The 21,003-nt window shown below is 45.3% G+C and overlaps 2 protein-coding genes across 2 annotated transcripts in view; one reads left to right on the forward strand and one right to left on the reverse strand.

The window, feature by feature from the left end:
- LOC144951398 (uncharacterized) overlaps positions 1–21,003 on the forward strand; it is a 493,651-nt gene that overhangs the window by 24,651 nt on the left and 447,997 nt on the right. The gene's annotated exons all lie outside the window — the stretch shown is intronic.
- On the reverse strand, positions 571–20,869 carry RAB18 (RAB18, member RAS oncogene family). The gene is made up of 7 exons (XM_078881667.1): positions 20,540–20,869; positions 13,111–13,166; positions 11,722–11,783; positions 10,889–10,961; positions 7,334–7,452; positions 4,270–4,336; positions 571–2,593 (listed from the first exon to the last, which is right to left on the reverse strand). Exons 1-7 carry the CDS (start codon positions 20,605–20,607, stop codon positions 2,409–2,411), a joined length of 630 nt encoding a protein of 209 aa, XP_078737793.1. The 5' UTR covers positions 20,608–20,869; the 3' UTR covers positions 571–2,408.

Below are 21,003 nucleotides of genomic sequence, written 5' to 3' on the forward strand. Positions count from 1 at the left end.
CTCCCGTGGCCACCTCCCATGGCCACCAGCCCCTTCGCACTCACAACTGCCCTGTCATTACCTCCCGTGGCCACTAGTGCATTCGCACTGCAGGCTGACTTCCCTGTCATTACCTCCCATGGTCACTAGTCCCTTCGCATTGCAGGCTGACTCCCGTCATTACCTCCCGTGGCCACCAGTCCCTTCGCACTCACAACTGACTCCCCTGTCATTACCTCCCATGGCCACCAGTCCCTTCGCACTGCAGGCTGACTCCCCTGTCATTACCTCCAATAGCCACCAGTCCCTTCGCACTCACAACTGACTCCCGTCATTACCTCCCGTGGCCACCAGTCCCTTCGCACTCACAACTGACTCCCCTGTCATTACCTCCCGTGGCCACCAGTCCCTTCACACTCACAACTGCCCTGTCATTACCTCCCGTGGCCACGAGTGCATTCATACACAAGAGTCCCATGATTCATACTTAACATTATTAGTAGTTAATAAACGGGACTCGATGAGACATGCAGTTTTCTAAAATCAAAAGACAAAACGGCTTGGAGGGAAGGGGGAGGAACAGAAAAGTGCTTCCAATATTTAACTCTTTTATTCATACATTTGTACCGGTCCAATTTCAAAAGGGATTATTATGGACTGCACAACGTGTAATACCTTCAGTAAGAGAACAGTGGCCGAGGGTAACATTATAACAGTCGAGTTCTCAAGCGACTTTCAAAAGGCGCGATAGGGTTATATAAAGACGGCGTCAACCCACAACGGGCTCAAGCAGCTAAGAACAATGTACAAATGCGTGAACAATATAGTGAGAGCTTGACAAAAGCTGAACGAGACAATGATCCTTTCCGTAGGTGTGCAATCTCCGCATTGACGGGTGTGAACCACTACGTCGTGATGCCGCGTTGCCCGGTAAAATAAAAGTGTGCTTGAAAATACATTTCTCCCTACTTCACATGCTCGGCATGCATCGCAGGATCGACAGCGTCGGTGAAGGTTCGCATCACCGTGGATGGAACGAACGTCGCGCTCCCCGAAACGTCGAAAGAAAACCGCTGCGGTGACCCGACACTGAACGGCATCGCAAAGCAGGACGGGAAAGTGTTAGTTTATAATTGTTTTTCCCACACGAGCTAATATTGCATGTTAAGCGCTTGCTCGACTCAAGTGAGAATCGTGTAACAAAAAAAAGCATCCGTCTCCCCGTACATTTTTACACGTATTTATTTACTTAAGATATATATTTTTTAAATGGTACATTTTTTTTTTCATTGTCAAAATGACAAATTCATTTCCCGTTGGAAATTCTTGCCAGCCGGCAAGCAGCTTAAACACTGTCCCGTCAGAGGAAGGCCTCAGAAGAGGATGTCGGAGAACTACTTCTGAAGTCACTTCAATAGGCCTCCTTTATCCATCACACCCTTTGTATGCCCAGCAAAGTTCACCACACATCCGGTAAACGGATATTGTTTTAAATTTTTTATATGGTCTGTCCAATTTAGTGAAAATGCAAATGTAATTACTTTTGTGGTCTCAGTCCAGTCACATTTTGTGACTTGGCTCAGACCCATCAACCCACTAAATTTGATAACTCCGTTTTTAACCGTCCAGATTCAACACCAGGATCTCAGCAGTGCCAAATAAATCGTCCCGACATGATATGAACCTCGTGAAAGAGGACTTATTTATTTTTTCAATCAAACTGATGGCGAAAACACGAGAGAAATAACAAGTGCAACAAATACACGACAGATACATAACCCAAAGAGACGAAAGCAGCGGACTGCCACACACAGGAGGACAGAGGGGAGGTCGAAGTGAAAGAGGTCGAATCAGACCTGGGGTCAATTACAGTGAACAATTACAGCAGCCTCGTTAACTCAAGCAACGATGGCGATCGGAATTGAGTACAGATGACACAATTTGCAATCGTAATTGAACCAGAGTCTGGGTTGAATACAAGTTTTCCTGTTTGTAAGATTATACTCTCTCGAGTGGGGGAGGGGGGCGGCTGAGCTCATTCTAACGGAAGCCCTTCGCTAAATTACAAGGCGGTACACATTTGTACCTCTGTTTTTTCAAAAGCTTGAGCGAGCGAACTAATCTCCCTGTGGGCACTCGCTGTGACTAAGCAAGCGCCGTGGGTGTGTGTGTGGTGTGTGTGTGTGCGCACGTAGCCTGGCACAAGCGCCGTTGCGACGTCACCGCCACTTAGTGGTGGTTGCTGTCGGTGTGTGTGTGTGCGGGGTGGGGAGAGGAGCGGGGAAGAGCTGGGCGTTGAATGAACGGTCAGCCCGGCTCAGACTTGGCTGGAGTGCGTGCCGCCGCCGCCGCCGTAGTCGTCGTGCTTTGTGCGTTCGGAGAGCTTTGGGGGCGTGGGACGAAAAGGCGCGAAGGACTTTGCGCGACGCTCAGGCGAGGGAGCAGTAGCCCCCACAGCTCCCGGCGCCCGGCGTCGCCTCGTCTCTCCCAAGCTGCACGCCGGAGCGGCTTTGGCCCTGACCCTCGCTCTCCCACAGGCCGGGCGTCTGGATGATCTTCTCCACCAGCTCTTCGAAGGCGCACTGCACTCCGTCTCGCGTCTTAGCGCTCGCCTCTGAGCAGCGTGCACGCACGCACGCGGTGGTGGAACACGCGCACACACACACACACAAAGGTCCCCCGCCGTGTAGACTTTAATAGACTGTTAGGGGCAAGTGCGGTTAAGCGAGCAGCACCTATGAAGGCCGGCACGGCACACGAGGGGGGGTGTTGGTGGCCAATACCACGCCTGGCTGACTTTGTCTCCCGAGTGGCGATGTTTTACACACAGCACCAGGTACTCATTTGAGGCCGAGTCGACCTCGGGGAGGCCCGGGACCGGTTCAGATAATCGTCACCGGTGTTGGTCGTAAACGGGAATAGAACTCGTGTCTGCCCAGTTCGTAGCGCGGTGCGCTAACCGTTGCACCACCCCTCCCACACACACAGGATTCAAGCGCTGTGCAACAAAAACAGGACACATGATTATTTGCACTCTTGCCACTCTTATCACACAAATACTATCACGAAGGAACTTTGCTTTACAGACTGATCTTGTCTGCCAGGAGGGGTAAAATGTAAGTGATTTGTGGGTGATTTTATTTTTCTTAGGGGAAATCTGGACAGTGATACCGTCACAGATGTCAAACTCATTTTAAATAACATCACAGGTTCTTTCACGTCCACAGGTATGGATTGACAAAATGGTTGGAAGTTTTAAATACGATAAAGCTAGTTTGCGGTGCTAAAAAATAAAATAGCAAAGACCTCTAATCTGGTTAAATACAGTAAAACCTTGGATTGCGAGTAACTTGGTCTCTGCGAGTGTTTTTGCAAGACGAGCAAAATTTTAAGTAAATATTAACTTGATAAACGAGCGAGGTCTTGCAATACGAGCAGTACGTGTATACGCTTTGTCTGCCGAGCGTCACGTGGTCACAACTGATATACGAGAGCTTTGATATACGAGCACGTTTCCGGAACGAATTATGCTCGAAATGCAAGGTTTTACTGTAAAAGAAAGTGTTTACCACATTGTCTTAAGGGTAAATCCAATACAGTAACACTGTGTTATTCATCCTATAAAAAAGGTGGTAATACATATATTTCTTTCAACCTTATCACATGCATTATTTAACAGTGTCAGAATGTGTCAATTTGATTCTGGTTCATAGGGACTTAGATAAAAGCGGAAGTAGATGTGTAAGCTGCTGACAACTACTGCACTGCATTCTAAAGATTATACTATGCTCCCGAAAGTTAGATGCACCCCATACTTGTGCCTGGTGTCAATAAAGTTATACGAATCTAGTCACACACACCTTCCAAGATTCATACTCTTAGGTTTTTTCGGTAAAGTCACGTAGGTAAAAAATAAAATTAAAAGTTAATAAAAGTAATAATGGAAATAAAATAAAATAATAAATCACGACGTTTCGGAGGCAACACAAGTCTCCGTCATCAGGTGGGACCGTCACAGCTAAAATTACTGCATCCATGCAGTTGCCTCCGAAACGTCGTGATTTATTATTTTATTTCTATTATTACTTTTATTAACTTTTAATTAAATTTTTTACCTACGTGACTTTACCGAAAAAACCTAAGAGTATGAATCCTTGCAGTCACGAAAGTTTCAAATCTAGAACTTCCAAGATTATCCGATGCTTTAAGATACAGGGGGAAAAAAACAATGCGTCTTATAATCCTAAGAAGAAAGTAAGCATGCGTGCGTGCGCGCACAGATAGACTTACCGATGAACAGCATGGAATGTTTCCTGGCAAACTTCAAACCTTCTGTCCGGTCCAGAACTCTCCCGTCCTGCAAGCACAATCAGGAAGTGGCAGCGGGCACAAATTAAACAACCGAGCAAATGAAGGAAAGGTTAAATTTCGATTTAAAGCTTTCGTGACTGCAGGGATTCATCTTCTTGGTTCTTTCGGTAAAGTCACGTAGAAGGGAAGTAATAAAATAATAAAAATAAAACATAATAAAATAATATATTAATATTATATAATAATTACTTTATTATGTTTTTTTTTATTTTTATTTTATTACTTCCCTTCTACGTGACTTTACCGAAAGAACCAAGACGATGAAGGAAAGGTTATACATATTCTTTGGTTATTTCGGTAAAGTCACGTAGATAGAAAATAAATTGAATGAAAATCGTAAAAAATCATAAGAAAACAAAAACTCACGACGCTTCAATCGCAACCACAAGCGGTCGTCGTCGCCTGATGACGACCGCTTGTGTTGCGATCGAAAGGTCGTGGAGTTTTTGGTTTATTATTTTTTATTTGTATTCTTTTTGTAAATTTAATTTTCTATCTACGTGACTTTACCGAAAGAACCAAAGAAAAATTAATTACTGCAGTCACGAAAGTTTTAAGTCAGAAAGGTTAGAAACCACTTGGGGCAATGCTCTGAAGAAGGGGCACTGCGAGGTCGACTTGGAGGAGCCTTTGCCAAGGTTAATTTTTTTGACAAGTTTGGGACTGCAAATGTAAATAAAAGCCTCCGTTGAAGCTGGCTGCCTACGATCTCTAACAGTCGGCACTGGGTTTTTTTTTCTACGATAAAAGATACATTTTCACAATACGACAATTCAACGCAAGATCGATTTATTTTATTATGTTTTATTTTTATTATTTTATTATTTCCCTTCTACGTGACTTTACAGAAAGAACCAAGAAGATGAATCCCTGCAGTCACGAAAGCTTTAAATCAAAATTCGATTCCCCATACTTGCTTCGTACTGTGTTTAAGCATTTGAGTTGCTTTGTTCGTGCGCTTTTCTGTACTTTCCGTACAAGTAAAAAGATTACTCCACTGCAGCCGTCGACTGCTGAAACGGATCTCTACGTCGCCAGGGATGAAACCAGTGCCTGGCCGCTAAACCGTGACATGTTCATCCACGCTTTGTATCGTCTCCAATACCGCTTAGAGATTTTAAAAAATTAAAGATGAAGTCATGCGCACATGGTATAGAGCGAGCTAATTTGTTGGGCACAGCATCAAGGCCAACTCCCCAGGGGACTATTCTTTTACTCAGGCGCAGAGTACGCCGCGCACATGCATACGCCGTGATCTATGGCTGTTGGTCACGTTCCTGTGATGAAGTGCATGCGTGTGCAAAAAACGTACACAGGAAACGCAACTACATCTGCAGGTTCGCCGTTTCAATGCAACATTTCATTTATTTTTGTTCCCTTTCGTTTCCTGCGTGACGTAACAACATCCCACAGCTGCCAACAACTGTTTCATTATCCAATCTTAATGCTCACAATATTTTCCCAGCACAGTTAACGAGGCCAAACGAAACATTGTCCCGTGGAACGCTTGCAAACAAGCAGGCAGTTAGTGTGCTCATATATTTTTTTATTTAGCTAGCGTTAACTTATTCTTGGTTCTTTCGGTAAAGTCACGTAGAAGGGAAACAATAAAATAATACAAATATTAAACAATAAAATTCTCACGACGTTTCGACTGCAACACAAGCAATCATCATCAGGTGTGAAATCCAGAGCAAGAAAATTTGAAAAAAGTGGCGTTTTTTTCTTACCGAAAGAACCAAGAATATGAATCCCTGCAGTCACGAAAGCTTTAAATCTAAATTTAGCATTAACTTGTTGTGCTATGAGAGTATTCATTTTAGCCGGGAAACCTTACCCTATGTTGATACCGATTAATACTGTGGGTGTGTATTTTCCATCTTTAAAAAAGAATCCTGTGACGTCATTCGCAAAGAGTAAGCCCATTGTGTGCTGGGGCGTCACGGTCTGCCTTGGCCAAAATTTAAAGTGCACGCACAAAGTACTCCACTGGGATAATCACGTAGCAACATTGCCCCTTACTGCAAAACCACTGCACACCATGCCTGTTGAACATTGCGTGCCTTCGTGATGGTAGCATGTGTGTATGTTGAACTTGTTCTGTGGTTTTTTCGGTAAAGTCACGTAGGTAAAAAATAAAATAAATGAAAACAACTAAATTAAATCACGACGTTTCGGAGGTAACACAAGCTTTCCGTCTTCAGGTGGAACCGTTACAGCCAAAGTAGCTGGAGTACTACAGCGATCATTACGGCCAAAGTCGCTGTAGTACTAGTCGCTGTAGTACTAGTACTACAGCAGTACTAGTACTACTACTGCTGTAGTACTAGTACTACAGCAGTACTAGTACTACAGCGACTACCTGAAGACGGAAGCTTGTGTTGCCTCCGAAACGTCGTGATTTAATTTAGTTGTTTTCATTAATTTCATTTTATTTTTAACCTACGTGACTTTACCGAAAAAACCAAAGAGTATGAATCCTTGCAGTCACGAAAGCTTCAAATCTATAATTATGTTGAACTTCTTTCGCACCGTACATAGCAAACAGTGCTCATCGGAGGACAAATAGATAAATACAAAAGGCTGTTCAAGAAATTAATTTTAAATCTAGATGATTTAAAAGTACATAGCTCCAGTGGCTTCCTAATATCAGAAGGAAAAGACTCAGAGACCCACAGAGATCAAGACTCGACTCGAACCAGAGACACACAGACACCCAAAGAGATTCCGAGACTCAAATAGAACCACAGAGACCCATAGACACCCATATAGATCCAGAGACTAATATAGAACCAGAGACCCACTCATACGTATGTTGAACTTCTTTCGTACGTAGCTAACCGTGCTAATCGGAGGTGCGGGGGAAGGACAACTTGCTCTTTTACGAATAGTGCAAACACCAAATGATTGATTTTATGTTCTACTGACTTGGGCCCTCGTGGAATGTGAACCACACAGAGGTGGGGAGATGTGCAAGGCTCACCTTGTCAATTTTGTTTCCCACCAGCATCTTGACGATGTCGCTGCGTGTGGTGTACGTCTCAAGCTCGCTCAGCCAGTTCTCCAGCTTCAAGAAGGTGTCTCGCTTGGTCACATCGTACACTGCCAAAAACACGAGGGGCACGTAAGAGAAATGCCCTTTGGTCGGTGCATTCTACCACGATGCTCGCTGCATAGCGGGCGGGGTGCATGGCTGGAGGGCACGGTTAAGGCATTTCCCAAACACCACTTTCACCACAAATGCAGCAGCAGCAGCACAACAAGCACCACCACCACTACTGAGAAAACAACAATATGACTTCGCCGCCACCGCCACCACCACTATCGTCAGCACTCCTGCAATTTAATTGTGACTGCGCAATGTCATTTGCCGATTGCACAACACCACGTGGACACAACTGGGACGATGTGGTCACATATCTAATTATGCCCCTGATTAATCTGAAAAACGGGTACACGTATATATTATGCATTTAACGAGTCATAACCGCCCCGAGGAAACCAGCTCGCGTGCAAGTGCTACGCGATTGCTACATCACAGGACTGCGAGAGATTGCGACGCTTCTAAGCCTCCATCCAGCAGTGGAGAGGTCTTGGATGATCATGATGATGATGGAATATTAAAGCTCAGACCTCCCCCCAACAATGGAATGTGGAATTCCCACCACTAACTCAATGCAACACCCTCAAATGAGTATGAGGTTGTTGCTTGTTTAGAGGACAGAGGCACTTTTGTTTTTGATTACAGATTGAAGTTGTGACTTGGACGTGTGCATGCACACTCTTCTGCGGGCAAAACACATCGTTCCAAAGGAATATTTAGTCGTGTTCCCTTCTAAACAAACACCAACATTTCACCACCGTAATTTAACACATTCCTGCAGAGGGAGCTGGTAGGAACGTTGGGTTGCTCGGTCAATGGCCAGGGTCAACGGCGGCGTGGTGTATTCCGCAAATATGCCCGACTGTGAGGGCGGGCACAAGCCGGCGTGAGTAAGTTAAACGTTTTATAAGGGCACCACGGGGTGACCAGCCCCTCCCCACCCAGCCCCACCCTCCCCACCCAGCCCCTCCCTGCACGACGGACGGACGGACACAATAATCCCCTGTGGGCTGGTGTAACCAGGAGGTTCCTAACAGTACAAGCTGCCATTGCTTTACACTGCTTCAGGAATGTATTTAGAACAAAGGTCCGTTTCAGTTTTACCGATTAATAATACCCATAACGGTTGGAACACGACCCCAACGTAAACATTCGCAGATGCATGTACCGCGCACATACGAGCCGATCATACACATAACGTGGCAATACATGTTTGCTCTGTAGTCAAACCACAACTTGAAAGTCAGTACGTCTCCTTGCTCATGTAAGTAAACTAAACTATTTGTTATTCACCGGGTAATGGAATTCACACCCTTACTACAACAACGACAACAGCAGCAGCAAGAATGTGTATGTTGAACTTCTTTCGCACCGTACGTCGCCAAACCGTGCTAATCGGAGGCGCGGGATAGTAACGCAAACAACGATGGCAGTTTTGGGTGGCCGTCATCCAGCAGTGGATTGACCATGACCGATGACAAGAGCACGTTCAACATCCATGGCATATATAACGAGGATAACAATAACGACAAGAGGTTGGGAAGTGCTTATCCCCCCGTGTGTACAGCCCTGGGCCAGTAGTGAAGGCGACGGAGTCTGTTTGACGGCACACGTTGACATGGGCCAAATCAGAAACTCAAGTTGTTCGATCCCATAGGGATGATGGTAGAGTCAATGCCTGACCAGGAATAGTATTCAACTATTTAAAACGACTTTTTATTTGACCAGGTAAGGCCCACGGATCTATATAGCTCTTTTTCAGAAGCGACCTGGCTGCAAATGATAGCTCACGGAAGTGGCTTTTCACGTGTACATGTATCGCAGGCAAATACTCTAAAACGCATATTTCTAATTGAGGAGGGAGAAACCGCAGGACCCGGAGAGAAAAATCAACGTGACCACGGGGAGAACACGCAAACTCCAAATATGCAGCAGGAGTCAGGGTCGGGATCAAACCCACAACTTCCCGCATACCAGGCGAGGTCGTAACATCTCGCCACATGTGGCATGCCATAAGCAATGGGATGCCACCTCTTCTCCATCTGAGGCTATGATCCATAACATAACCATTGTTGATGTTCCCAAACTCATTCAGTTTAGCCCGCGTAGCTACAAGAGCTGTTTTTTTTTTAAGCTTGCGTGTTCCTTAACCAAAGATTATCACCAAATCACTAGGAATGTGCCCAATCTCATCAGATCTCAGGAGCTAAGCGGGGTATTGGTATGGATGGCACCTGGATGGGCAACCGTCTAGGTTGTATGTGCAACTTTTCCCGCAACCATTCGTAGCCAACGGTGCTCATCGGAGGTGTGGGGGCAGGACAAAAACATTAATTTCACTATAAATCCTTTATATGCGTGGCGGCTAGAGTCCTCTCGTCCTCTGGCTTGAGATGGCTGCCACCTATGGGTCAGATGATTGCCTGCCACCATTAAGCAATTGGTAATTAAATATACATTTTTTTTCCATAAAATGTTGAAAATTTAGGAAAATTGTTTTCATGAAAATAAATTGTCACGCACAACGAGTGAGTGCAAAATGTCAGCTCGATTGGATCACGGGAAGTGGGTTAAAAAACGACCGAAAGATTTGCACGGTCATAAGCGAGCAAGCAAGTGAACTTAATATAAAGGATTTAAAAAGTAGCTCTAAAGAGATGAGTTTGTCAATTTAGATTGCAGAGTGCATAGCTCCAGTGGCTTCCTAATATCAGAAGGAAGAACGTTCCATACGGCCGCAGAAGCGCATCTGAAAGCGCAGCGTGATGCGGTGACCGTCTTTGTTCGATGGCTAGCCAAAAGCCACTTCAGTAAAAAAATTATTGCTGTGGTTTTCACACCTGATGATGATTGTATTGCAATCGAAACGTCACGATTTAATTTACTTTTATTCATTTTTATAATTTATATTTTTCACCTACGAGAACCAAAGGGTATAGCCAAAAGCCGCTGCTGTGAGGATGACCGGAGTTTGTGCGATGGTTTATAGCTACTTGACAAGATAGTTTATACCCAGAGATTGCTGTATACAAGGCTGCTACGGAATGACACTGAGGGCAGCAACCCCGAGGAGCATGTTTTTTTGGCACACGTGGTACGAAAGAAGTTCAACATAAATACATACACCGTCACCTCCAATTAGCACGGTTGGCTACGTACGGTGCGAAAAAAGTGCAACATACATGCATATGGCCAATGGGGAGCGCAGCAGCAAAATAAAGTGTCGTACTGTACTTTGCACCCGCGTTTACGGTGTCCATCTTCAGATAACCGTATTGAGCAGCACGGTTCGATTTGATCAAAATCACCACCACGAACCGCACGGCAAGGGGTGAGGGGACCTTCATCCGGCTGGTCGAACGATAAAAAAAGGGCCGAATTCTTGCAGACTCACTTTGCCCACACACATTGTGTAGCACGGAAGCACGGACTCACCGAGAATCACCCCCTGCGCTCCTCTGTAGTAGCTCGGCGTCAGGGTGCGAAAGCGCTCTTGGCCAGCCGTGTCCTGTGCGGGAGAAATTCAAAGTGCCGCGCGAAAGCAAGCTATTGCAAAAACAAGGCTGCACCGTCACCGCTTTTTTTTACATTTCATATTCGACCCTTCTTAATCGCGCGAGGCTAATCGCAAAGGCCACTACGGTTTCACAGATAAATGTAATCTGCCAGTAGGAGGTGATCTTGCCATGTGGTTTCACCCGATTAAAAGTACATTTGAGCTCTACAAATGTGTAACATGTCCGGGGTAAAGGAGACTAGCCTGCAAGACAAAGAATATTTGCAATGCAACATAATGGCCACTCGGACCAGTTTTTTTTTAATATGCAAAACAACGACAGTGTACCTTATTGCTGTTCCAGCAGCAAGCAGTATATTACGTAGTATCGCTCTCTGATTTGTTTTTGGGTTGCATGTCAAGACATCGTGCCATCGTTTGGCACGATGTCTTGACATTCTGTTCCACGTGCTGGAAGATTGGTCAGAAACTGTCCAATCTCACCACCAACTTTATTCAGGTCCTTGAAGAAGCTACCAGCACATGGAATCGAAAGGCATCACGTCCAAATGAACATGCGGTACAATCTAAAAACAAACATGCGTCGAGAGCGAAACAGCAACGACCATTAACACCCGTGCAGTAGGATCACCTACGATATTACTGAATTGCCTGCACAGCACAACGCTTGAAAGTGAACAGAAATCAACCATTAATTTCCACAAGTGGATGGCGTGCGACAACGAGCCGAGCGAACGCACTGGCTACTCACCCAAATAGCGAGCTTTGCTTTGTTTCCATCCACAGCGATTGTCTTCACTTTGAAATCAACACCTGGAAGAAAAAAGACCCACAAAACACTGAGTACCCCCCCCTAACCCCACAGAACAAAACACAACGTCTGCACTGACAAAGGCTTTGTCTCGGGGGTTTCTAAGTAATGGCTTGAATGCCCGAGCCAAATGCAGACAACTAAATCAGCCAAAGTGATCAAAGGGTGTGGCTGCCAAAACGTGGCAATTAAAAACGGCGCTGAAGGCAACGAGATCCTTGGCAGCCACATTATGGTTGTCATGGTGCCCACCACCTCCCCTTCCCGATGATGCCATTCACGTGATGTCATTCCATGATGTCATCTCGTTGTATAGCCTAACACAGTGGTTTCTCAACCTTTTTATGGCGACTTGTTGAATTTTGTTTCAACCGAGTAACCACCACCCCGCCCCCCCTTTGCCCGACCCAACGCGGTTCTGAAAAATAAATGTACGACTAATGAACGTCAATATTTGAACCAATCGTCCATTTCGTCAGGTATATCCTAACTTAGCTAAGTAACTGCAAGCGAATTAAAAATAAATTAACGGACGCTCTGAACGCTTCACGTAATTTGTTCACGCTCGCTGGTTACTCTTGCAAACCATTGTTTACGGTCAATGAGTTTAGAAAGATCATTTATGTCGTTCAAGGTTACCGTAAGGATTAAATACTTGCCGTAGTTATTTTATATTGGAATATTCATACAACGTGATTAATTCACCAATAATTCTCATGTATGATATAATTTCACACATTTGTAGTGGGTACAAACTTATAGGAGACTTTCTCTTAGAGGCTGCACGTTTATTAACAATAAACGCGATAACAGTTGTCGCTGACACAAAGGGGTAAGGCCCCTTCCACCCGATATCCGGCTAGCGTGTCCTTTTCCCCCATGGGCTTGAGATGTCTTCAGTTCTTCGAGTGGGCGACAACTGCCGGTCCCGTTGAGAGGACCGGCTTTAATACACGAGTCGTCGGGGCTCACTCCGCCCCTAGCCGGGGTACACCCCTCTGGTTACGAGATAACCGGGGGGGGGGGGGGGGGTGACATTGGCTTAACTGCCACTCAACCTAAGTCTCCCATCTGCCCCCTGTTGACCTATCGGCGTAGTAGCAGGCTAACTTTCACGTAGCGCTTTAATAATGGCGATACACATTTATAAACCACCCCACGTACGGCCAGGGGTCCACGTACCCTCGGTTGAGAACCACAGTCTTAAAACACACTGTTGTTATCTCGAATTAAATACATCCGAGGGCAAAAGCATATGAGAAAGTGTTGCGGTAACCGTGAATAGGCATGGTTTTTCTTCCTTGATTTTAAATATTTGTATTTCCTTACCGATCGTCGCAGCCAGCTCGGGGTCAAACGTGTCATCCGTAAACCTCAAGAGCAGGCTGAAAGAAGAAGAACAACAACATTCACACGTGATGCACATCGTCAACCCACGAGATCGCCCCGCACAACGGCAGCTTGCGACAGGACGCTCCAGACAAACGAGGCATTGGGGCATGCAATGACTGCATCGATTAAAAACAATAATGACGACACCGATATTGAACCAAGCGTAGGGAAATCAATTCGTTGCAAATCATCTGTGTGTTTTTGAGCCCGTAAGTGTTGTTCGATGGGTGACCACCATGCTTAAGGAGTTGTACACGGTGGTCTAGATGTCTTGTGACCCCAATTTAATTATCTAAAACTTCATGTGTTTGCATATCAATCGGTGTGAAAACAGAAATTAATTGGCAAGGGTAAATAAAAGCATAGAGGTCCGCCAGCAATTTGAGGGGGGTCACAAAACATCTGGACCGCGCTGCAGACTCTGCTGTTAGTCCACGATGTCGGTAGAGGGCAGTGCGTCAAAATTCCTGCTTGTCAATTTACAGGTCCACATAAAATAGAAATTGTCTTTAAAGTTCTGATTGCTATTCTTGGTTCTTTCGGTAAAGTCACATAGAAGGGAAACAATAAAATAATAAAAATGTAAAACAATAAAATTCTCACGACGTGTTATTATTATTTTATTGTTTCCCTTCTACGTGACTTTACCGAAAGAACCAAGAATTTGAATCCCTGCAGTCACGAAAGCTTTAAATCAAAGTTCCGATTGCTGTCAAAGCACAACTGCCTTTACCACAATTACCATCGCCACGACCACCGCCACTACTATCAACCCAGCCGTGTTTTCGAGGCACAATCTGCGAGTCAGCTTAACTCTGGCTGCCCTCATTACAACTGCAAACATTATAAGTCACCACCGAGACCACTATCACAACTACCAAAAGACAAAACAAAGACCCCCCCCCCCCCATATTCTTAGGTTTTTCGGTAAAGTCACGTAGGTAAAAAATTAAAATGATTAAAAGTAAAATAAAATAAAAATCACGACGTTTCGGAGGCAACACAAGCTTCCGTCTTCAGGTGGAACCGTCACAGCACGATAGCCGTATAGCCTTAACAGACTGTTGAGGCAAGTGCTGTTAGCGAGCACCTATGAAGGCCGGCACTGTGGCACACGAGGAGGGGGCGGGGGGGCCAGCACCACGCCCGGCCATGGGTCACAATCCACGATTGGCATCCCCATCTCTCACAATCCTGAAACGTAACAATCCACCTCGCGCGCGAACCGATTTCAATGCTCCGCCTCCTCAGCACGCGTCCTCCTGTGAACGTTCCGCTCCTGCGATGCCGCTCCGACATCATTGCTGACCATCGGCCAGCGACGGGTGCCGTCCAAGCAGACTGACGTTTAATAACCGTTAAAAAAAATTCATCAATCAGCGCGTTTATTCTTATCCGTGTGCTCCGCTTTCTGCCTCTCAATGAAATCACGAGCATTAATCTAGCCGTGCACCTTTGGTCAATATACTTTCTTTTTTTTTGCACAAACCTCAACGCAGTCTTCTTATCAAACGTAAACTTTAAAATGCGTGTTAAAGGTCACTTCCTGCATGTCACAGAACATGATGCAATTGGAAGCTTGTGTGGTACTTCATGGAACGGATTGCTGTATCCACGCGAAAATCGCCGCGTCAACTCATGGCACTGGCACTTCTCAAAAGGCCCTCCAGAAACACTGTACACAAGTACCAGTGACTGTCCTCTCGACGACTTGACTTTACACAACGGCGTCAAAACCCCCTGCATGCTTTTGAGCCACCAACAGACACATACCCATCGTGGGTCAAGACCCATTGGACTGCAGGTTAGAGGTTAAATACCTTCAGCTTTGGCAGCACTCCACACACCTAATCGCACGTGGTGGTATTTTTAGCAGACGCATGCATACCGCAAGCTTGCCCTAAATGTAAACGGGCAGACACATGTTTGGGAAACCCAGCAAGTGAGACGTGAGAGAGGTGGTGGACTGATTGTGTCAGAAAATACTTCAATTATCTCGACTTGTCAGAAGAAGGTAGTGTGACGATGACACTGGGCACAACAGCTTGGCATTGCATTTCAATTCAATACGGCTCTGTGTAGTGAGTAAGACGATGATGATGACGACGACAACGATGGTTGAGTATTAAGGGATTGCATAACACACCTCGTCGACAATGATTCAACAGGGCTCAATATGTTTGCCAAGTAAGTCATGCCGGTGATTAAAATACACTGACACACTACTCACCCCCAACACCCACATCCTTCTGGCAAAGTTTTCTTTTGTTCTGAACAACAAGATCATTACTATACACCTTGCCACGCCTGTACGCCAAATGTGCTAACATTACTGAAGCATCTCAAACAAGCTTAAGGATTAGATTCTTATTCTTGGTTCTTTCGGTAAAGTTTTAGATGCTCGGAGTCATACATAATAATATTTCCCTTCTACGTGACTTTACCGAAAGAACCAAGAATATGAATCCCTGCAGTCACGTAAAGGTTTAAATCGAGATTAGATTCTTCATTTAAAGCTTTCGTGACTGCAGGGATTCATCTTCTTGGTTCTTTCGGTAAAGTCACGTAGAAGGGAAATAATAAAATAATAAAAATACAAAATAATTCTCACGACGTTTCGGCTACAACGCAAGCAGCCGTCCTCAGGTGAAAAATGAAACACCACCAAGCTTGGAGCGTATGCCCAGCTTAAATATACGCTCCAAGCTTGGTGGTGTTTCATTCTTCACCTGAGGACGGCTGCTTGCGTTGTAGCCGAAACGTCGTGAGAATGATTTTATTATGTTTTATTTTTATTATTTTATTATTTCCATTCTATGTGACTTTACCGAAAGAACCAAGAAGATAGATTATTCATGTTGCGCGCACCTGCGTTGTCATGAGTGTGTGTTGTCAAGCGCAAGACTCGCATCCACGACTTGGGTTAAGTCAACCCAAACTTAGAGAGACTGAACTGTATGAGCGCATGAGACTCATAAACAACCCCGATAGACACTGTATGACTCCCAGCATCTAAAATTAAACGGGGGCTAGGTTGACAGGCATAGGCATGTGAGCCAAACACACTGTCACCATAATCGTGGTAAACACTGACTGCCTATAAATACTTCGTAACAACACACAAAGTATTCTTGGTTCTTTCGGTAAAGTCACATAGAAGGGAAATAATAAAATAATAAAAATATTAAACAATACAATTCTCACGACGTTTCGACTGCAACGCAAGAAATCATCATCAGGTGTGAAATCCACAGCAATTTTTTTTTTAAAAAGTAAAATTTTCTTGCTGTGGATTTCACACCTGATGATGATTGCTTGTGTTGCAGTCGAAACGTCGTGAGAATGTTATTGTTTTATATTTATATTATTTTATTATTTCCCTTCTACGTGACTTTACCGAAAGAACCAAGATTATGAATCCCCGCAGTCACGAACGCTTTAAATCAAAATTTAACACACAGCGTATTAATAATGTTTTATATACGTTTCACTTTACATATCGCGCTTAATTCCATCGCCTGGATCAAGGCCCTTCCTACGCCATGTGGGTCATGGAGAGGTTTTGTTTACTATACTTCATCATGCTGGTCAGAGGGGCGCCGCTGTAGCGAGATGTTAACTACCTCGCCTGGTATACAGGAGGTCATGGGTTCGATCATGATGCTGACGCCTGTTGTATGTCGGGTTTGCACCTTGTCCATGCGGTCGTGTGGATCTTTCAAGGTCCTCCGCTTTTTAGAAACAAACGTTCAGAATATTTGGCTGCTGCTATACATTTCTACATCGTCGAGCCATCTTTTACGATAGCCTGGCCGCTTCTGAAAAAGGGCTATATAGCTATTTTTATTTACCTGGTGAAACTAATTTTTTTTAGTTTAATTCCTGGTCAGGCATTGACTCTCCCATCATCTCTATGGGTTCAAAAAAAATTGAGTATCAAATTTGGCCCACGCTAAAATATACAGTTAAACAGGCCGTCTCCTTCACTCCTGGCCCAGGGCTGTATACTCAGGGGGATGAGTTCCTGCCACACACTCGCCGGTAATGTTATCGTCATTATAAATGCCATGGATTTTGTACGTCATCTTGTCATCAGTCGTGGTCAAAATCCAAAGCTGGATGACGACCACCCAAAGCTGCTATCCTTGTTTGTGTTACTATCCCGCACCTCTGATTAGCACGGTTGGTGATGTAAGGTGCAAAAGAAGTTCAACACACATATTCTTGCTACTGATGTTGTTGTAGTGAGAGTGTGAATTCAATTCCTTGTCCCGGGCTCGACTCTCCTCCCATCGTCCTTTCGAGGTCGATAAACACAAGTACTGCTTGGAACAAGTCAGAATCAGAAACTGTATTTATACTGCAGCAGGAATCCGTTAAGCTATAAAGCTCTATTCACTGATGTCCAGGAGGGGCACCGGGTCAAAACGTCACGATAACCAACAATACGAAAACACGATAGAAGTGCAAAGTGTAGGAAATGTAAATAAATCACTTACAAAAATACATACAAATAAAACTAAACAATGTATTTATCTAACCAGCCTTATGTCTTAGGACTCTAAGACTGTAAACACAAATTTTCTTGCTGTGGATTTCACACCTGATGACGATTGCTTGTGTTGCAGTCTAAACGTCGTGAGAATTTTTATTGTTTTATATTTATATTATTATTTCCCTTCCGTGACTTTACCGAAAGAACCAATAATACAAACAAATACAACAACTAAACCATCCCCATCCTACTAGACAAAGCCCACCGAGGTATTCACTTATTTTTCAAAAGCGACATGGCCACAAATGATCATTGTTAATGCTATTTACATATACTGTGTAGTTATCGTTATTATGCCATGTTATTTTTGTTGGTATCATAATCCTCGTAACTTTTATTCTTCTTGTGATCATCATTAATCCGTTATCATTATCTTTATTACGGTATTCTTAACGTTATTCTTCCAGTTATTGGTTATACGTGTTGCTGTTATATTATCTGATGGTTCTTTCGCCTGTTACTGTGTTACCATTGTTATACAGTAATTGTAAATATTGAAGTATGATCATCGTTATAACTCATTAGCAGCGTTTTGCTGAATGTTAAGAGTTGTTGGTATTCCTCTTATCCACGTCTCGTTTTGTCACCATTAACCTTGCTATAACCACTGTTGTTTTTCATGCGTATTGTTACACATCCCGTGTTATAACGCCGTTTAAGATTTGGCCCACTTAATGGACTGAGTTTGTAGAGTGAACCAATCTGCCCCCGATCTTTTGAGTGTCATCCCCCCTCGAATGCAGTGAGGTGGGCATTTCTCCAATAATCTTCGGGTTTTTTTTTTTGGAATCGACCAGAAATCCCAGTGTGCAGTTGGACCTCCTCCTGAAAACTAATCTTGAGACTCAGCGAAGCTTTCCTGCATACATTTGCGTTATAATCGCAATGGTACGTGGTCATCCTTCTTGACGTAGTTATTATGTTGCAATTGTTACACCACTTATTGTAATGATCACGTTATCACTGTTATTGTGAGCGTTTGTGTTCCAATTGTGAATAATATAATGTTCAGGTGATGAATATTGTTATAATTCGTTGACATCATCCTTGTCATTGATATTCTTGTTGTCAATGTTACCACTGCTGCTACTGCTTATTGCGACTGTTACTGACACAAGTGGAGCGTACTGTCTTCTTGGTTCTTTCGGTAAAGTCACGTAGAAGGGAAGTAATAAAATAATAAAAATAAACCACAATAAAATAATTCTCACGACGTTTCGGCTACAACGCAAGCAGCCGTCTTCACCTGAAGACGGCTGCTTGCGTTGTAGCCGAAACGTCGTGACTTTATTACTTTCCTTCTACGTGACTTTACCGAAAGAACCAAGAAGATGAATCCCTGCAGTCACGAAAGCTTTAAATCGAAAAATGGAGCGTACTAGTTGTCAATATTAGTGCTAGTCGTATGTATTATCCTTGTCATTGATACGGGCGTTGTTTCCATTATCCCAGTTATCGGCAATTTTGGCATTTCTACGATTGATACTACTGTACACCACTAACAACAATTCTCTTCAACCTTTGTCATCGATCCACTGGTGTACGGATGTCTCGATAAGCCGCCGACGACGCCACCTCTCATCATGAGTACCATCGGCACGAGTTCTTCCTGCAATCTTTACTCTACAGATACCAATGGTCACAAACTCGCAAGCCTTTACCAACAACACTGCTGTACACGCCGCTACGAGTCGAGCTGCGACATCGACAAAAGCACACAGTGACGATGGCGTCACCACAGGGCATCTTGCCAGGCGAGACGCACTTTCATTTTCACCAAGGCCGCCACGCGAAGTGCAGAATGCCCGGGTGACAGGTCAAGGGGCAGACCCCGGTGTTCGGGGTTAAGTGAGATGACTGGCAGATTGTATCAACTAAGCTCCCAGCTAAAAAAACAAAGTCAAAAGTGATTTCTTACTCGAATGAGCAATTGAAGCAAATTCCACATTCGCATGGCGGGGGCGAACCTATCCATAGGGCAACCGCTGCTGACTTCCCCACAAATCAGCACTCATGTTATTGACCCGAGAGAGGGATAATAAACAAAGCCAGTGTGTTCTTTACTAATTTTCAGAGGGAGGGGGGGGGTGTGGAACTTTCACCGACAAGACATCACCATTGTGAGGACCGCCACACCATTCGAAACCATTGGGGTGTGACATCAACACGGCGACGATGATGCTGGGGAAGGTGTTGTCACTATACTCTTTGTTTTTTTGTTGTTGTCACCGCACCAGAGGTCGCAAACGGGTTTTGATTCCTTACCCGTACCCGGCCGCACCAGGGTCGCAAATGGGTACCCGTACCCGGCTGGGTACGTACCCGGCTGGATACAGGTACCCGTTCCCTACCCGTACCTTACCCGAAATGAGTGACAAACGGTGGCTCACCAGTGACTCACGGCCTACCCGTACCCGGCCGCACCAGGGTCGCAAACGGACACCCGGCCGGGTACGGGTAGCCGGGTATCGGGTAGGGTACGGGTATCGGGTACCCGGTTGCCACCTCTGACCCGCACTGAAGGCCACCATGGGCCCCGCCAGTGACCCGCGGGCGTTGCAATGACCACCACAGGGCTAAGCCAAGCCGCAAGCAGGATTTGACCTCGCCCTGGGCCAACAAAACAACCACCCACCACCTCACCACGACCACCTCACCACGACCACCTCACCACGACCACCTCACCACGACCACCTCACCACGACCACCTCACCACGACCACCTCACCACGACCACCTCACCACGACCACCTCACCACGACCACCTCACCACGACCACCTCACCACGACCACCTCACCACGACCACCTCACCTGGACTTGCCGACGCCGCTCTCTCCGATGATGAGAATCTTGAGCGTCGTGAGAATGTCCTCTTCCATAGCGCAAGTCGCTCACTGGCGCTCACGCCTCAACTCGCCCGATGTTACCGAACTCGCGCTCAAATCACTCCGTATCGCCGTGATCCGCTCAAGGGCGAGGTGGGTGTGGGGTTGAGAGAGGAGGAACAACAGCAGCAGCAGCAGCAGCCGAGGAAGAAGCGCGGCCGTGTATCTTCCCTCCCTTGAGGCGATCGGCGCGGGCGGTGACGATCAACAGAGGAGAGCGGCGAACGGCACGCCGGGAAAGCGCCACGCACAGGAAGTTGTGTGTGTGGCGTGGACGCGTCACGTCCGGTCACGTGCGCCGGTCGGTGTTGGCTTCCGGTCCCGGAGTTTTTTTTTAATCAAATCCTGTCGGCGATTTCTCATACGTCACGTCCGGTCACGTGCGAAGTC

Source organism: Lampetra fluviatilis, chromosome 62 (genome assembly GCF_964198595.1).
Source record: "Lampetra fluviatilis chromosome 62, kcLamFluv1.1, whole genome shotgun sequence".
Taxonomy (NCBI): Eukaryota; Metazoa; Chordata; class Hyperoartia; order Petromyzontiformes; family Petromyzontidae; genus Lampetra; species Lampetra fluviatilis.

Bases quoted from the DNA above. Each gene is read 5' to 3' on its own strand.
- RAB18 (XM_078881667.1), bottom strand. From the start codon at position 20,607: ATGGAAGAGGACATTCTCACGACGCTCAAGATTCTCATCATCGGAGAG. The intron at 11,784-13,110 runs GTAAGGAAATAC...TTTTTCTTCCAG, and splicing joins CGAGCTGGCTGCGACGATCG to GTGTTGATTTCAAAGTGAAG. The intron at 4,337-7,333 runs GTGAGCCTTGCA...TTGTGCTTGCAG, and splicing joins TGGGAAACAAAATTGACAAG to GACGGGAGAGTTCTGGACCG.